The 18,546-nt window shown below is 48.6% G+C and overlaps 1 protein-coding gene across 2 annotated transcripts; it reads right to left on the reverse strand.

The window, feature by feature from the left end:
* Positions 1-11: 11 nt before the first annotated feature.
* Positions 12-17,833, reverse strand: CSF1R (colony stimulating factor 1 receptor). Of its 2 annotated transcripts, XM_015875739.2 has the most exons (23): positions 17,778-17,833; positions 17,440-17,550; positions 16,941-17,161; positions 12,273-12,512; positions 11,240-11,524; positions 10,574-10,710; positions 10,087-10,246; positions 9,415-9,604; positions 8,429-8,544; positions 8,063-8,183; positions 7,663-7,844; positions 7,120-7,232; positions 5,458-5,584; positions 5,089-5,193; positions 4,720-4,830; positions 4,294-4,456; positions 3,998-4,095; positions 3,737-3,852; positions 2,926-3,048; positions 2,721-2,832; positions 2,390-2,489; positions 1,675-1,780; positions 12-1,395 (listed from the first exon to the last, which is right to left on the reverse strand). In XM_015875739.2, exons 2-23 carry the CDS (start codon positions 17,481-17,483, stop codon positions 1,261-1,263), a joined length of 3,105 nt encoding a protein of 1,034 aa, XP_015731225.1. In that variant the 5' UTR covers positions 17,484-17,550; positions 17,778-17,833; the 3' UTR covers positions 12-1,260. The 2 variants fall into 2 exon arrangements, with proteins under 2 accessions (XP_015731225.1, XP_015731226.2); XM_015875740.2 differs by lacking the exons at positions 16,941-17,161; positions 17,440-17,550; positions 17,778-17,833 and adding an exon at positions 14,231-14,573.
* Positions 17,834-18,546: the final 713 nt, after the last annotated feature.

Raw genomic sequence — 18,546 nt, forward strand, 5'->3', positions numbered from 1 at the left:
CTGGTGAAAACTTGTTTTGTTTAACACTTTATTCTTCTTAATTTATTATTCTTCATAATGCTGACAGACAGAAATAACATCAACTTTTTATTTAGTAAGGAGGAACAAATCACTTGGTGTTAGCCTAAAAAATGGGTTTAATGTAATTGGAACTGGCCTGCAACATGATGAAGGTTAGGTGGCACACAGTAGGTTTGTCTTGCTGCGGTTTCCCTAAGCCATGTCAGTGCTCGTGTCTGTAATGCTGATCCTTTACCACTCAAGTCAAGTAGCTAATAAATCTTAACTTCACCTCCGATAGCTACACAGGGCCGTGTGGCTGGGGCAGTAGTAACGCTGAACAAAAATGAGATGAGGAAAGATATTTAAGGGCATTAGGCCCTAGCTTATAGGAAAAAGTTATTTCAGCTGTATTATTAAAATACATTCAAGAATATATGTACAAGAGCATGTCTGTAATCAAGAAGCAGTGAATTGCTACATATTTAATAATGCAAAAGTTGCATAAGATGTGTTATGTTGAACACTTCCAGGTCTGTTTAAGCTGCCATTCTTGCCTAGAGTGGGATTGTGTTCAGTGCTCATGAGAAGAGCACTTCTCACCTCTTTGTTTTGCCTGAGGAATAACTGCCCCTCTTCTGCTCCTGGGGCATGTGAAGGTTCACAGAGCCCTGGAATCGGCTCCTTGTTACATTTCACCCACCAATCCCTGCAGAAGCACCAGCTGCAGAGAGGTGGATCGCGTGAGGAAGTCTAGAGGTTAATGCATCCTTAATGCTTAGTGGAGGTTTATCTAACCACCCATTCTGCAACATCCAGAGTCAGTCTGACAAAGGGAAGAGAGCAGGACCACTAAGGCAGAGAGCTGCTTTGGGTAGGGGAGGCAGTTCTCACTTCAGGAGGCACTTAGAAAACACGGTTCAGTCACATGAGTGACTTCTGGAAACATCCTACTTGGCTGCAACTAGTATTTAAAAAACAACAAAAACCAGCTCGCAGCCCCCTTCAGGGGTGATGGGGCAGGAGATGGGACCTCTGCACCCTGTAGAGATGGAGGTAAGATTTTTAGGGCCCCCCCCATGGTGAGTGTTGGTTTAGAGTCACTCCAGCACTGTCCTTTCAGTGAGGGAGTCAGTAACGTTCATACTCTCCTACTTCAGAAAGCACAGAGAAGAGAACCAAAGCTGAAGGAATCCATCTGGAATCACGCACTCTGCAGAGAGAGAAGGACAAGGATCCACCCCAGGGCAGCGGCACCAGCTAACAGAACTGATAGTTGTTGCCTTTGAGAAGGGGCTGCCCACTCTCCTCTTGTTCACAGGACTCCTCACAGCAGCCAGAGGTATCACAACCACTGTCTTCTTCCTCAGCAGTGGATGGGAGGTTTGTATAGTCCTTGAAAGCAGGAAGGGGGGGAAAAAAAGGCACGTTTCAGGTTACTCTCCATTTGCACTTGTGTTGCTGCCTATGGAGGTTACTGCTGTTTACTATTTCTACATCCAGCCTGCTTTTGTTACCCTTCATCACCTGGATACCTCTCTCTACTTATACAGATACTGACCTGCTCCCATCAATTAAAGGTAGGGGATAGCACTGGTAAAACTGCCCAGAAGCTGTGCTGATGTAGGGAGAAAGAGGAGGGGGATGTGCTTTCTCCTCTCCAAAGATTCTTACCTGTTCCTTGTGCAAATCTAGTTCTTTCTGAATAAAGCAGCAGATCTGGTCAAAGGTAGGTCTCTGTGTGGGCTCCAGGCTCCAGCACGCCCGCATGATGCTATACCTGCAAAGCCAAAGAGGGACAGAGTTGTTATACTGTACTTCTGCACTTACTGTACTTGTAGCAGCACAGCAGAGTGATTCACTCTGTATTTGTGCACAGTCCTGAGCAGCCCTCTCCTCTCTGTTGTCCTGTCTGTGATGCTCATGATTCATGTGAACACAGTGCCCCAGGGAAATGGCAACACAGGAACAGAGCAAACATCTTGTGTCCCCACATCTATCTGCAGGAGGATTTATGCTTGGTACTTCAGCTTCAACTCATTCCCTTCCTGTAAGTTACTCAGACTTGTCTTCTCACATTTGTTGAATTAAAAGTAGCTGACAAGAAAAAAAACCAAAACTGCCATATCTAGGAACATACAGATAATGAGATCTCTTCTACCTTCCTGGCTGGAAGCAGGGGGTTCTTGTTGGAGCATCATAGTTGACTGCCCTGGTTCAGCTTTCCCACATGAGCCTGGAGAAACCCAGAACCTCACATGCCTAACCCAGATCTTGCCTGGGGGCAGCCCACAGGCCTGTGACTGATGTCCCACCTTCACCACCCACCCCACATGAAGCTGCTCCAGTCCCACCTTCCACCTGTTGCCCATCCCAGAGCACCACTCACATTTCCAAGGGAGCAAAGTCAGGCCTGGCCATCTGGTAGCCCCGCTTCACCATGCTGTAGAACTTGCTGTTCACCGCCATGCCAGGATAGGGACTCTTACCTGTGACAGGAGCACTCAGATCAGAGGCAGTTTGGAACCAATGCCGCTCTGAATTAGAGCAAATCTTCCAGGACCCAATACTTCTAATGGTCAGGAAACAGTGTTTTATAGCCCTGATATATACTAGATTTTTCCAACCTCCCTCCTTTTTTTGGAAACTTTTATGCAGACATTAAAGTGTTGGTAAGTGATGGAAAACAAGAGAGGGTTGCAAGCTTTCCTCTTCCTTACCAAGGGAGAAGATCTCCCAGAGAAGAATGCCGTAAGACCACACATCACTCTGCACTGTGTAAATGCAGTCGAAAATGCTCTCAGGTGCCATCCACTTCACGGGCAGGCGGGCCTGGAATAGGGGATATGCATATGCTGCACCCTGTCCATGCTCTGGCTGCACCTCACCCTTGTCCCTTCTCCAGTCTCCACTCCAATTACTTACATTGCCTTTTACAACGTAGTTGGAGTCATTCATGATGTCACGGGCCAGGCCGAAGTCACAGATCTTGGCTACCCGTCCATCTGATACCAGCACATTCCTGGCTGCCAAGTCACGGTGGATGCACTGGGGAGAAGGGAACATAACTGAGACCCCACTGATGTCCCTACAGCCTCGGGATGTCACTGTATCCCATGGGAGCAGGGAGAACATCTGCTTGAAAAGCCCTTGGAAAAGGCACTGTCATGCATAGTGATTATAGGCTCTGTCCTTTCAGTGGCTCCAAATGCAGTGCTAAAACACTATGGCATTATCAGTTGTATTAGTGATGAACCTTCAGCTTCCCCATGGAGGCAAAGTTCAGGAGCAGGGGCTGCTCACAGTGTCCCATGTGAAGCCACCATGCAATTGCCCTCTGCCACTGAGACAGCTCAACAGCCTCTTTCAGTTCCTTGTTCCTGGGGCAGTAGGAAGCTGCCAGCGCGAGAAAGCTCTGCATCAAGGTTCCTGACCTCGTGTGAAAGCTGGGCAGAAAACACTGAGGCAGACCAGCATCATGCACAGCCCTGGGAGCACCCATAACTGTGTCCTGCTGCGATGGCCTGTCTGAATCCCAAGCTCCAAAGGAAACACTGGGCACTGAAGCCCAGCACATGTGAACCCAGAAGGTGGAGAGAGGCCCATTTCCAGCAGCACAGTTAGGGTTGACCGCCCCATCTAAAAACAACCCAAGACCTGAGCAGACAGGAGAGCTGGCTGCTCCTACTGAACTGGTGCTGCCTGCTGGGGTGCAACGATTCTCTTAAGCACTCACGTTCTTTGATGCGAGGAACGCCATGCCCTGTGCCACCTGGCTGGAGAACTGGAGCAGGTCACAGAGGTTAAGGGGCCGGAGATCCTCCCTGGTTTCATCTTCCTCTGAGCTTTTCCCTGAAATTCAAACAGAAGCTTGAGGACTGCTGCGAAGATGGTACGTTGTGCAAGCCATGTTGTATCCCAGTTCCCTAGAGCTAAGCCAGACCAGATGGCCAGTCTGAAGAAATGATGCAAATACAAGAATGGACCTTCAACTCACCCCTGGATTGCGCAGAATCCGATGACGCTGAAGATGATGATGATATGGGCCTCATTTCAACATAAGTTTCCAAACCCTGGCTCGCAAAGCCACTGTCACTGAGTCAGAGAGCAACAAAGAGAGGCAGGCTGTCAGCAGCCTCCTAGCAGCACCTTCTGACATTATCACTGAGTGCAGAAACCATATCCATGCCTGCTTTTGCACCCATCCGCAAGACCCTGATCTTTGGATCAGGAATCTCTCCCCAACATGCCCTTTGTTGCTCATCCCCGTGACCAACACAGTCCTACTCTCACCTGCGGATGTATTTTTTCTCCAGCTCAATGTTCTTGTAGTCAGCAGTGCTGTCCAATGAGGTGTCCAGAGCTGAGTCCTGGATAATGATGTATTCAGCCTTTTTCCGTAGGAAATTCAGCAGATCTCCATAGCGACAGTACTCAGTGATGACAAGAATTGGGCCTGGGAGAGAAGCAGAGGGAGTTTGTTAAGACATGACTTCAGTGTGACCTGTCCAAAGGAAATCAGTCCCTGCAACTGGCTGGGGGCAGGAGGAGGAACAGCAGAACCCACCCAGCATGTAAGCATGGCTGGAAATAGCCAGCCCACAAACCCTTGTAAATTGAAAAGAACAGAAAAAAAGCCCCCAGAATCATCAAATCTCTCCAATAACAGCCTTAAAGAAGCAAGACATGAGAGGGTTCTGCAGGTTTATGGGATCCTACCTCCATAGGTACACGCTCCCAGCAGGTTAACAATGTTCTCGTGGTGTCCCAAATGACTCATGATCTTCAACTCAGACATGAGAGCCTCCTGCTCGTCTGTGTCTGCCGTTGCTTTAAGATGAGGATAATAAGGAGTCAGGGAAGGACAATGAAGAGATGATGGGGATAACAAACAAGGGTATAGACAGATGGAACGAGAGGAGGCAGAGTGGAATCTATGCCCTCTGCCCACAAATAATGGCACCAGCACAAGTCCAGCACCTAGAACCTATCACAGGAACATCTAAACACCCAGCATGGTGAACACACACTACATCCCCCCTGAAGGACTTGAGGGATTTCAGCCCTTGCAGGCTGCCCCAGGCTTACATTTCAGCATCTTCACAGCCACTTTGAGGACTGAATCTTCTTTTCCCAGACCAAAAGCAGTGGCTTCTACCACTTTCCCAAAGGCTCCAGCTCCAAGAGTTTTTCCTGCAGGGGGAAAAAAAGTGTACTTGAAAGATGCTTTCTAAAGAGACACAGAGCACTTGTCCTGCACACAACCAGCAATGGATTCCTGCTAAGCCCTGACAAGATAGCAGATGAGTAACACTTAAATGGTGGTGAGCATCTATGGGGAACTCTGCAGTGAGCAAAGATATTATGAAAGAGGCCACGGCCAAACATGGGCTCACAAGCTGTACACGCTAAGGGATGACCCCAGACACTTGAGTAGGAACAGGGAAGGTTTCTTACCAAACTGGAGGTTATTCCTGGGGAACTCCCATTTCTCATTGTATGGCAGCTGAGTGGGATCGATAAAGATGTAGTTGTTCCCCTCACAGGCTTCAATGATCTTCCACCTCACCTGGTACTTAGGTTTCTGTAGGGAAGAGACTCCAGTTAGTCGCTGCTGCTTGAATCCTGAGTTACCCTCTCTCAGCAATTGCTCTGATTCTCACCCTGCAGCCACAGTGAGAAGACTTGGGTTTAACTCTGCCATATATATCTTGCTTCGAGTGAGAGATGTTCAGTTTGGATAGTCTGGTCCAAACAAAGTCCCTCCCAGTCCTCACCCATGACAGAGGGAGGCTTTTTTTGCCCCTATCACTGTAGCTATGACTTGGCACAGCAAAGCTGGGACCACATACCACTGGAGTGTGGCTAAACAGTGCCCAGATGGTGCCGGAGGGAGTTGTCCCCACTGTGCCTCCTTCCTCAGTACTCGGGGCAGCTGAGCACAGCAGAACAGTGGAGCTGGCCCAGCCCTGCTTCCCTTCCAGGGAAGAAAATAAATAAAATGGAGAAACTGAACTAAGAATTTCTTCTCTTTTCCACAAATCTCATGGCAGAAGTAACCAGATGAGGACAGAGAGAAACAGCACCAGCACCTGCTGGAAGCAGCTTTGGCCAGCTTATGCTGGGTGTCATCATAGATGTGGTGAGGTCTGGGGACCCAGCCTGGATGCAAAAACACAACGAAGAGCTCAGCATTGAAAAAATGTGAGCAGCCTTTGCTCACTCAATGAGATGCGTGCCTGAATGGCAGCACTGGTCACAAGCCCATCAAGGCAGGCACAGCCAAGTGTGGCTGGAGTGCCCATGACCACAATGAATGGGATGCCCCCACTACTGGGGGCGTAATTCATCTAGCACTGCAACAACCAGCCAGGGCTCAAGAAGCCCATGTCTGAGATTTATATTATTTACAAACATGTTCTGCTTCTCTTGGGCTTGCAAGGCCAGACCAAAGCTACTCTTCAGGGCTGCACTTACACATCACAAAGACAGTTCTGCCTGAGAAACTGTGGGTGCTTGTTTGTGAGAGGTTCTGCTGGATCTTGTGACAATCAGCACCAGAACTCTGTGAAATCTGCAGCCTTGGTGGGCTGTCAGAGGCAAAGTGCCAAATGGAGAACTGAAAACTAGGAGATTTTCACCCACCCGTGAAGCAGAAGTGGCGATTGATTGGCACAGCTTATGAGAAGAAATTCAGTGCTGAAGATAAATCTTGCAGAGAAAACGGGGCAAGTTCTTGTATAAAAATAGTGAGCTAGCGTTCCTGGAGACAAACATCTTCTGATATCAACCTCACAAAGGCAGCTTCTTGTAAAGCAAGACGGAGAAACATTTAGATGCACATAGCAAGCCACTTTTTTCCTTCTAGTTAAGTCTTTATACTCAGAGTGACCAGAGCAAAACCAGCTGTAAGTGAAGCACAGAACGAGCACCCCTGTCTGGCACGAGGTGCTGTCTGCACTGATCTCCAAGCTATGAGTCTGAGTAACCTGGTGGGAAAGGTGCTAACACACATTCTGGTTTTGGTGTGTGAGCTTTGCCTGTGGCTGCCACTGAGGCAGTGTGACCTCTGAAGCTGGGCTGGCCTTGCAGCCCTTGCTGTGCAACAGGGAGGCTGACCTGGTTGTACTTGTAGAGGAGAAAGAGGAGCAGCAGGAGCAGCAAGACCGATGTGCACATGCAGGTGGTGAGAATGGGATTGAAAAGCTGGTTTGGGGGAGCCATGACCCTTCCTGGAGAAGAAATAAATAGGGGTAAGTAAATACTTATGTTCTGATCCCCAGGTATTTTGCCAAGCTGCTCATTCAGGCTTCCCCAGTACGCAGTGCTACCCAGCAGTGGCCCTTAGAGACACTCAAAAGAGCTGCTGCACTCCAATTTCCACAGCACCAGGTGCAGAGCAAGAGCTGGTCAGGTTGTATGAAGACAGACCAAGAGCAGTGAGAACAGCTCAGCCTTTGACGTCAGGCTCTCCCCAGCTGGCAATTCCCACATGGCTTGTAGGAGTAGCAAGCACCAAAGCCTCCCATCTTCTGTGATGATAGAGGGCCTATGGAATCTATTTCACCTTTTTTTGCAAGACTGTGGGAATTCCATATAGGCAGACAGATGCCAAAAGCCAAATTCATCCCCATTCCACCAAGCTGCAAGTTGGTATCTTACTGAATACTGAGTGAAGGATGTCAGAGGTGCTCCCCTCTCTGTTAACAGCCACACAGCAGAAGGTGAAATTGGCTCCCAGATCCTGGAAGGGGAAGGTGCTCTCCACCTCCACCTCTTGGAAGGGCAGCGTGTTTACCACATGGGGACTGGAGTCATTCAGAAGCAGCATATAGTCCTCATACCTGTACAGATGCAAAGCAGGGCAGAATGAGTCTATCTCTGCAGTACAGTTGCTCATAATGAGTTGGTGCTTGTCTCAGGTGAGAGAGGAGACACTCGGAATTAGGTTAAATGGCCTGTAGGCAAACCCACATTGAGCTGCTCAGCAAGCACTAACATTGCAAGTGCACTCTGAAGAGTTAGAGGCGCTTCATGGTGCTTACTCCTAGGTAGTTCTTACCTGTCAGAGTGAGTGGGGCACTGGTACCACTCAATGTGTGGGGCAGGATAGCCAATGGCCGTGCAGAGAAGTTTATTGGAGTCACTGGCTGACACCATGACACTGCACATCCTTGGAGAAGCTGTTGGGGAAAGCAGAGAAAGAACAAGTGCTATGACCAGAGGAAGAGTGCATTCCTGGTGGTTGATTTACACGCCATCCACAGAACAACAGAACTGCAGGAACCCCCTTTGTAATGCAGAGATGTGAGCTGGGTCCCAGGAGCAGCATGTCTGTGTTCTGTGGGCCACCAGCCCTGCACTCTGCCTGCTGGGCAGCAGCCCCTGGGCAAGCAGCGTTAAGGAAGGAGCAATACCAAGCACTTACATTTCACAGATACACTGAAAGTAACTGATGAGTTGGTCTCACTGTTGGAAGCATAAAACGTATAGAGACCTCTCTCTTCTCCCTCCAGGTGATCCAGGAAGAGCGTGTTGTTATACCTGCTCCCACAGAGAGAATAAATACCATGAGGAAAACGGTGCTGAGGAAACACAGGCACTCATACAGTCTTTGCTCAGCAAGATGCAGCTGTTTCCTATGCCCTGGACTGGGTGAACACTTCCCAGCTTAGTGCTGCTAACGCTGCTTGCTGCTCCAGGAAAGCAGGGAGTGGTTGGCCCTACTGTGCTGCTGAAAGAGTCTTTGCTGGAGGAGAGGCACTGTGCCATGAAGTGCAGTGTTACTGAAAGGCTGTGGCTGAGTGAATGCTCAAAAAAGAGTTTAACGTCTAAATCATTGAGCTGGAGGAGCCAGGAGATGCTGATCCTCCTGCATCTTAGAGAATGAGTTATCCCAAGAAAGCCAAAAGGGAATTGCCCAAACTCCTCAGTCTGGCTGCAGGCTTTGAAAGAGCATGACTGTGTCCTCCTGTATATGGGGTCGTATCCTCATAATGATGTTTCTGTCTCCTCCTGACCTAGGATATATATCTATATATTCTCCAGACCACGAAGCATGGAACAGGTCTGAGGAGCACTGAGGGAACCCATCTCTTTGTGCTGTGTCCCCATCTCTCCTAATTCTTCTTGTGGAATAGTGCCAACTTGAAAAAGACCACAAAAATGTAACATCCACTTCTACAAAGGTTTCCAAAGAAAAAGCTGCCAAATTACTCAGAGGTCCTTGACCTGATCAGCCCTTCTCACTGTGGTTTACTAGTAATGTCGGAAATAGAAGTCAGAAAGGCAGAACAGTTCCCCTCTTTAAAATCAGACTTCTCTATCAGCCAGCAGCATGAGATCTACCTGCCTTACACTGAAAGCATTTTTGGAAACACACCATGGCCAGCACAGAAAAGGGGGAGCACATACCAGTTGTTTTTAGGGATCATTTCACTACTGAGTTTGTTGCTCCCAGAGTTCTTCAGTGAGTCTGTGTGCTCCCAGTACCAGTGTAGAAGCTTTGGATATGCCTCAATATGGACCTGGAGTTTCAAACTGTCTCCTTCAGTAACATCTTGGTCCGTGGCTTGCCCTGGGGTCAGGATCACATACCCTCTTTCTGCAGGATGGAGGAGAGCATGACCATCAGCAGGCACATCCACAGAGACCTGGAACAAGCTTACACCAGCTTTATAAATAGACCATTATTGGAAAGAGCAGCCTCAGCTGAGAGGCAGCAGGAGGGAATGAGGCATTACACAGACTGCATGTCTCATATTGACAGAGAAGCACTTTCAAGAAATAGTTTCTTTGTCACAATGGCTTGGATCAAACTCCACCTGTGTAAGAGGTTTTACACGCTACCCTAATGAATAACGAGGCTAAAACTGTATCTTGTGATCTATATAAGACAAGCCCCCTTAGCTGAACTCTTGGCTTCTCACCCAGATATCCCTCAGAACAAGCCACTTTTCTGAGCTGGTATGCAAAGGCTTTGGGTTGTCAGCAAGCCTAAGGTGCAGTGAAGTTTCTCTGCAACAAATACTCAAGGCTAGGAATGCTTCAGTCCACACCTTTCTGGTCTGCAGGGAAAGTACCCACCTACTACCCGAAGCATTGTGGAGGCATTCTTGAATCCTGCTGAATTGTTAGCTATGCAAGTGTATTTCCCACTGTCTTCCATGGTCACTGCTGGAATTGACAGGGTGTCATTGATGATGTAGTTCCCATTGTTTATGTCAGGCTTTCCATTGCTCTTAACCTGTCAGGGAGGAAACACCAGTCACTGATTTGGAAGCTCAGAGGATGGAACTGAATGATATTTATAATAAAAATACTTGCTGCCCTCTGTTGTGTGCTATTGTGCCCCGCCACTGAAACTCTTCTTGATGGAGACCAAGAGGTCTTAACCCTGTGTCACCCAAAGAAAGGATTTCTGGATTTGTACGGCTGGTTTGAATAGCTACTTTGGGCAGCAGTTCAAGGCTTTTCTACAGAAGGGTCTTGAGTTTAGACATCCTTGTCACCCTATACCTCCTGGTTTACAGAAAAGTCCCATAACCCCTTGAAGCTGCACACTCCAACTTACGCTGTTTGTTGCTGTCACCCATTTGACGTCATACTTATGGGAAGGAGCAGTTACTACACAAGTGACTTCAAAAGGTTCCCCCACAATTCTCACATGGTCTGCAGGGTCCACCATCACCTGTACAGGCTTCTCTTGTCCTACACAAAGACAAACAGGGAAAGATGCACCATCAGCTGGCTCACTGGTACCACACAATTCAGAGCCTCCCAGGGGCAATGGACACCTACTTTCCCTTCCCTCCCATCTTGTTAATATGCCCTTCTCCTTCCCTTGAGGTTCTCACTCTTTGTGCACATCTGCAGGAAGCAGTACAAGACAAGAAGAGCACAGCAGCCATCGCTGTGGTTTATAGGTAAGGGATCCTTCTGCCATAGTTTCATCCTGAGCATCATGGCCCAAGGTGTTTTAGGATATCAGAGACACAAACAAACTCTGTTTGTGACAGTACCTATGATAAGCTGAACACTGCAGACCCCATAGAGACACACCTGAAGGAGACAAGCTTCCAAAAGCCAGTGGAATTTTACCTCTTTTAAATGCCTCTAAAAGACTTCAGATTTAGAAAGTCTTTCCAGCTTCTGGCTAAGAGCTTTTTCTTAATGTTCTACTGTGAACAACTTAGCTACTGCTGTCCCCCCACAGACAGCAGCAATCCCAGTCCTTTACCTTCAACCACTATCAGTCTTATTCTTGATGACTTCTCTATTTTTCCATTTACCACTGTTTGGCATTGGTATTGGCCCTTCTGCTCGTGTTCCACTTGATAAAGCATTATTCCCTTCTCAGCACTGAAAGAATAGTTGGTTCCAGGTGAGAGCTTAGAGCCGTCATGCCTTATCAGAGTCACATTGGATCCATACTCTGGGGCAGTGATGAAGCAGGGGAACTCAGCATTACCACCTTTGGTCACAGAGATCCTGAAGTATGGGACGTACCACACGTTATTGGGATCTGTGGTAAACCAGAGAAGCGGATCAGAAAAGCAGGCACTGAGCTGAGAGAGATGTTCCAGCAAAGGAGAGCATCCAGCTCTGCTGCCCAGTGGGAGTTCAGTGCTGGGGCAACCTGGCTCAGTGCCTGCCTGACTCAGCCTCTAAAAACTCACATGACAAACCCAAATCCAGCTAAGGCATTTGAGGAGAGCAGAGCAAGCAAATCACAGCTCTATGTAGGCAAGAGACTGAAAAGTATGGTTAGCCCTAATTCAACTTTTTTAAACAGTGTTAATTTTGTTAGACCTCCAGATTTTCTATCCAGGACAGTATCTCTGTACAAAGGAAGGGGTGAACTCAAATGGTGGAAGTACCATGGGATACTGGAGCTTTGGTTCACATTGTGAGGATGATTCTTGTGATCCTTCCTCACTGAGGGTAGTAGCCATACAGCTCTCTGATTTCCAAATGTCACTGTGCATTACAACACCAAACAGGCTTTCATCACTGCTTTTTTAGGGAAGCCAAGGTAAAAGGAGGAAGAGGTCCAAGTAAATTCACAGGTGTACACAAGATACAGATGCTATGCACCATAGTGCTTCAGCCACAGGACCCATATTATGTGCAATTATATGGTTGTGGGTGGGCAGCTGCTCCCACTAGGAGACTACACTGCTCTCCAAACACCAACACAACCATGGACATAGAGAAAAGCTGCCTAATGGCCATGCTCCTACATGTACATGGGAGGAATAAAGAATGGTTACCTCGCACATACAGGTGCACAGATGCAACACCCTTGTCGCTGCTGTTGACATAAGCACACCTATAGGTGCCTGTGTCTCTGTAAGTGGTTCTAGGAATACTGAGTGTGCTGTTGGTACGGTTGGCAAACTTTTCAGGGTACCATTTCACTTCTGACTCTCCCGAGCAGCGTAGGAGGACTGGATCACCCACATTGACAACCAGAGCAGAGATATCAGGGCTGATCACAGGGGATGCTGAGCCTGCAAAAGAAAGAGCAAAAGTGAAGATGAAAAAAGGATCCTTTTTAGGACGCTCTGCTGGAGTTGAGGCTACGCTTGGGATACAGACTGGCATTTTGGCTCACATCATTCTGCATCCTACCAGAGCATGGCCTGGTACTCTAAGGAATGAACTTCAGGAAAAGGAAGAAAACCACACAGCTGAACATTCAGAGCACTGGGAGAGGGATAGCAATCAGCTGGAACAGATGAGGCCAAATGCCAACCCAGAAATTGTTCCTGTGGGGTTCTGCCTGTTTCTGTAGCTGTTTTCCTTTTGTGGCAGAGCTAGGGCTATGATATGAACATGGTTACCCCATAGCATCAGTTGGTGAAGCTTAGCTCCATGGCTGGCTCTGTGTGTTGCACCGGCGCTATAATGAGCTGGAACAGGCTTGGAAAACTGTAGAGCAAGAGTTAGCACATGCATTTTTTTGGTTGCTGGGCAGTAGATTTTAAAGTACTTATCTACTTTTAACTTATCACAAAGTCAAACAATGCATTTTTCCTTCCAGCTACCATCAAAACATCATAGACTGAGTCAGCATTAGAATTCATATTTAGTGGTGGGAAACTGAGGGACAGGAAAGCCAACTCCTCACGCAGGCCTGTGGCTGCACACATGCACAATGCACGCCAGGCTGTGCTGACATTGGCATTGCAACCCAGAAGGATTTCTGATGCCATCACTGCCTTGAAGATGGCTTCTCCACCAGCCAAACAAAGGGGAACCAGGGATCCACTGCAACCACTCGTGGCAGAGGAAAATATTTTTTCTCCCCCCCATTTTGCCACATCAGCGAGTTCTTTGAATCACCTCCTATATTTAGGGTGGGGGGAAGTGAGAAATGAATCAGTGCCACAGGGCTGGGGAAGAAGCAGTACTGCCACCCCCACGCCAGCCCTTCAGGGAGGACAGGAAACACATTGCAAATGGCTATCTGTGCTCAGGGGGCTGCTCACCCCCCTCCGGCCCCTTTCCAGGGCTATTCTCCCACTTCTGCTTTCTTTTCCAGTTGCTAACCCATCCTCACATCTTAAAGGGATACACACCAGGGTTCAAGTAATAGCAAGAGCAAAGATAGCCACTCAGTTTATTACTCTGCTGCTCTTGGTAGAGGAGGGCACTGCAGGCCCTTCGCTGTCCAAAGTTATAGGAGGAGAGCAAGAGATGGCTGCTTATGGGCACAGCCATTCTCTGGTGCTGTTTTGGACACCCTCCCTGTAACACAGCTAGAAAGGAACACACCTACCATCACACACCCATGCTTACAGCTTTCCCTTGGTGAGGAAGATGTCCAAGGCATGAAGGCAAGTCCTGTCAGCTGTGCTCAGGGCTTTAGTACCAAAGTCCATCAACCAGAACTCAACATTATTTAAGCTGCATTGAGCTGATGCTTTTCTCTATGCAAGGAAGGGTCAATTGCATGGGACTCGGCCCTTTGCTGCTGTGTGATGATGAAGCAGTGGCCCAGTGGAAACCCAAACAAGGCCTGAATCAAACCTGCTGGCCCAGCAGGAAGAAACAGAGGACATGGAATATGGAATATTTGACTATTTTTCCTCCCTTTTTTGTGTGCAATGCATGTGAAATGCATCTTTCTATGGAAACAGGAAAAGCCTCATTTATCCCCAAAGCAGGAAAAAAAAAAAACAAAAAACATCCCAGAATCCTTTACAAAGCCACATTTTCCACTTACCTAAAGTACAACATTCCTCCCTCTTTGCTTTGTTTTCCATCAGGCTTGATACATTCCTTCTGCTTTTACTGTCACTGGACACTTGTGTCTCTCCTATTCTCTGCACCCCAGGCTTCAGCACAGTATGGTGGTGGAGCCAATCTCTGCAACTCATAGTTACCTTCATACTGGCTCAGGGACATTGCAACTGGTCCTTGGAGGGACCACAGCAGAAGGACAAAAGCAAGAGCTGGGTCATGCAGTGTCCTTTCTGTCATTACATTGTGCAGTCAAGAAGCCAGCAATGGCACAAACAACCATGCAAGCAGAGTGAGGACAGAGATGATCAGTGCAGGACACTGCCAGGTGAAGGCCACCAGAGCATCTGCTCCTTTGTGTGCAATGGAGAACAAGTCACATCCGTGTGTCCTTTCCCAGAATGGGGAAGCAAAGCTGCTGGGGGAGACTTGCTCCCTGCTGACCACTGTGCAATCTTGCACGAAGCCCAAGGATGTCTCTACTGCTCCTCAGCAGCTTCCGCAGCACTGTCGGTAACTGCTGGCCAAAGGTTTTACCACAGGTTGTGTAACCATGACCTCCAGTTACAGCTGTGAGCGCCATCCTTGCCTCTCCTATCCTAGCCAAAACATAACATCACTCTGCTGAGGCTTTGGAAAGGACAAGGAAGGTGCAGTGGAGGACTTAGAGGCTCAGGAATCCCACTGCAGAGACCAATTATCAGGACCTTGACCTGCTTCTGAGAGTCTGAGGACCTGAGAAAGGCCCTATGCTAGGACAGAGCACCCCTTGTTCTCCTCTCAGTGATGGGAGTGAGAAGGATAGAGCTTCACCTCTGAGGACACCTTCCTTGGGGTCAACTAGAGCATCTGGGCAGGGAGATGCTCAACACACCTCTCTTCTTTGGAGCTTCTCCTTAAGAGGTTTAGATTTATCCACAGCAAGAAAGCAAAAAAAATAAAAAAAATTAAAAAAAATTAAAAAAATTAAAAAATCCCAAAAACTACAGGAAGATCTCTCTAGATGGCCAAAATGGCAGATATAAGCCCCTCAGCTTTCACATTCTTCCTCTACTCAACCTAAAATTGGAATTTAAGCCCACAGTTTATCCTCAGCAAGAGCCCAGATCACAGTGGTTGCACCATATCAGCCTTGGACACACACAGAAGATGTCCTTGTGATTCAAAAGGCAGGAGAAGGAAGTCAGGCTCTAGCTTGAACCTATTATTTTGAACAGAGTCTCTGCATGCTGCAGATGGCCGACAGCCATTGCATCCAGACAGATGTGTCTAACACCCTGCCATGGCAGACAGTGCCTGATGAGGGTGTCACTGCTGCTGACCTGCTTTGCCCAGTGCCTCAAGGAACCTTAGGAGACATCCCGACAGATATTGTTATGATTTTTCACCAACATACATCAGAAGTACCCAGCCCCTGTTAACTAAAACAAAATCAAACAAGCAAAAAGCCCACACATAATAAATTAATTGCCTCTATGTCTGTGACTGGAAGAGAAAGAGTCTGAAGCAAAAAAACCCTCAAGTAATGTGGGCCAGGTTCTCTGAACCAGATTCGTGACATAACTCTGCAGCCTCCAAAATCCATCTTCCAGAGCAACAGAACAGGAAAAAGACCTGCGCAACATGACGTGGTGTGTAGCAGTGTAACAGCTAAAGGGATACAAGTTTCCTGGGCTGAAAACATGAGCGCACAGAGGGTTGTGCTGTTTGTTCTAATCCAAAACACTTTTCCCCCAGGCTGCTGCCCACTTTCCCACCTGAGACTCACAGTGAGGGGAGCAGACAAGAGGAAAACAAAGAAAGAGCCACAATTTTGTGTGTTTGGCTGCAAACCTCAGAACAGGTTAAGTGACTCTTTCTTGAGGTTGATGGGTTATCGCCTCTTGGCCATCTCTGTAGCCTCAAAAACCAGCTGTATCCACCTTCCCCTTCTGGTTGCCTGTTTCCATAACACCCAGCTCAACGGTCTTTTTATGTGGGCCAGCACCACCAGAGAATAGCAACTCCAGACATCTTCAATTAAACACAGTATTCAATAGAAGGTGCCAGTATAGCTGACATTCCTGACTCTCCCATCTGCACACCAACAACCAGCTCTTGTTCAATTTGGGCAAAGGGTTATTTCAGAATTCCCTTGGAACACACTTTCTGCTCAGTCTCATCTTCATCCTTGTCCATTCCAAGACCCAAAATGGGGCAGATTTCCCTTTCCCATCTCCCCACTGCCAATAAATACACCGTAACACTTGGCCATACCTTGGTAGTGCTGCAGGAAGACAAGAGAAAGCTCTCAGCACTGCAGGACTCCAGAGTCACAGAATAGCATCACACTCTTTCTCTCCCACTGTCCTCCCTCTAGCACAGTCTAAAAGGCCTTGCTGTGAATCATACACATTCCCTTGCCTGCTCTCTGCCACACTGATGCTGCTTCAGGCTGCATGCAGATCCATGGCTTCCAGAGGCTGGAACCTTCCTGTCCTAACAAACGCTTTTGGTAGAAGCAATCAGGAGCCTGGTCTCATCCACTGCAACCAGGAGCCAAGCAACCATTAGCTTAAACCCCCTCCTCAGCCCAGCCATGGCCATCACCCCACCTCAGCCATGGAGCACTCACAAGAAGCCCTCACCACATCCCAAAACTGCTCAGAGAAACATGGCAGCCCCAAATGGCATTGGGATGCTGTTGGACCTACCGTGCCAGACAGCAGGTGTTGTCAGCAGCAGCAAGAGCAGGCCAGGACCCACATCCCCAGAGCCCATGGTGTCCCCACGCAGGGCAAGGATGTGTCTGAGGGATCCGTGTGAGCTGCAGTGCCTCTCCTCACAGCACCATCCCCAGCAGGAGCTTCTCCTTTCTGAGTTGACCACAAGTGAAGAAATTCCTTTTTTTGTGTGTGTGTGTGTGTGTGTGCGTCTGTGTGTTTGTTTTTGAAATGGGAGGGGAAGAGAAAAAAAAGAAAACGATTTGCAACATCACCAATGATGAACGCGCTCGGCTGAGGCTAAGCAGTGCATCCCCCAGTGCCTACCACCATGGGGCCATCCCCTGCTCCAGGCCCTGTGCTGCAGAGGGAGCCCAGCCCCAAAGCAGCCCCCAGGGCACAGGAGTTGGGGATGACCCTTGCCATGGCTGCCCACAGCCTGACTGCTGAGTTTGACCTCTTGCCTGCCATGCAAGAGGCTCCATTTTACCTCGCTACCTCAGGCCTGGTGACTCTTGTCAGCTTTGTGTCCATACAGGAACATGGCAGACACCCCACAAAGAGGATTCAGGGTGAGGGTAGCTCCCAGGTAGGAGAAGGCCTGCAAAGAAAACAAATCAATTCAGTTTAAGGAAAATTGCAACCCTCATTGCAGAGTCCTGTAGCTTTGTGTGCTCTTCCTAAGCCCTACAGCAGAGCTTTGCTGATACAAGGTCACATATGCTGCTCTTCCCATTAAGGTGAGCACTAAGATCCCACCCTATAGCCCCTTCCCCTCACTTCAGGCCAGGCAGGACCCTTCTAATCCCTCTCCTAGCACCTCCACACCCAGCCCCAAACTGGGGATGCAGCTCCCCCATCACCAAGAAGCAAACAGAGCTCCTTCCTCACCTAGAACCTCCTTCCCTTGCTCCTAGGGAGGCTTTTTGAAGCTGCTGTTTAATTAATGGTCTGGCAGACAGCTGGGACCAGTAATTAGGCACCTCGTTAACCCTCCCCTGGGCTGCCCACACACATAGTAAGTGAGAGCAAGATTGAAACAAAGCATCTTTTCTAGGGGTAATTAGGGCAGCAGGACATTTGCAGGTGAAGGGAGGTGTCCCTCAGCGCTCCTTGCTCTGTTCCAGCATCGAATCACTTCTTGCTGCGCTGCGAGTTTGCAGCTGTTTGTGGCAGCTTTGGGTTGGGAAATGACAGCCACCACCCGGCTGCACGGGGTAGGACAGCACGGGAAGGTCCTCTCGTCTCCAGGATCAGAGCATGGGCTCAGGGGTCTCTGCGGTCAGAGAGGTGCCAGGAGGACGAAGTGTTGGGGCCAAGGAATGAGAGCATGGCTGCGTGCTGCGAGTGACTAAGAGTCATGGGAGCATAGAGAAAGAGCTGGGTTTTGGCTAGAGAGATGGTTGGAGAGCACGAGGGAGCCCAGAGAGAAGAAACAGCAGAGCTTGGCTGGGGAAGGTTTCCTCTCAGTGGTTTTTCCTGGCAGGCTGTGGAGAAAGAGAACATGAAGTGTTCATACAGAGCACTGTGCTGTGCTGGGGGGCTCCTGCCCAGAGCTGGGGGCCTGTTGAGCTGCAGGAGACATCTGCCTGATTAG

This window comes from Coturnix japonica, chromosome 13, assembly GCF_001577835.2.
Source record: "Coturnix japonica isolate 7356 chromosome 13, Coturnix japonica 2.1, whole genome shotgun sequence".
Classification (NCBI taxonomy): domain Eukaryota; kingdom Metazoa; phylum Chordata; class Aves; order Galliformes; family Phasianidae; genus Coturnix; species Coturnix japonica.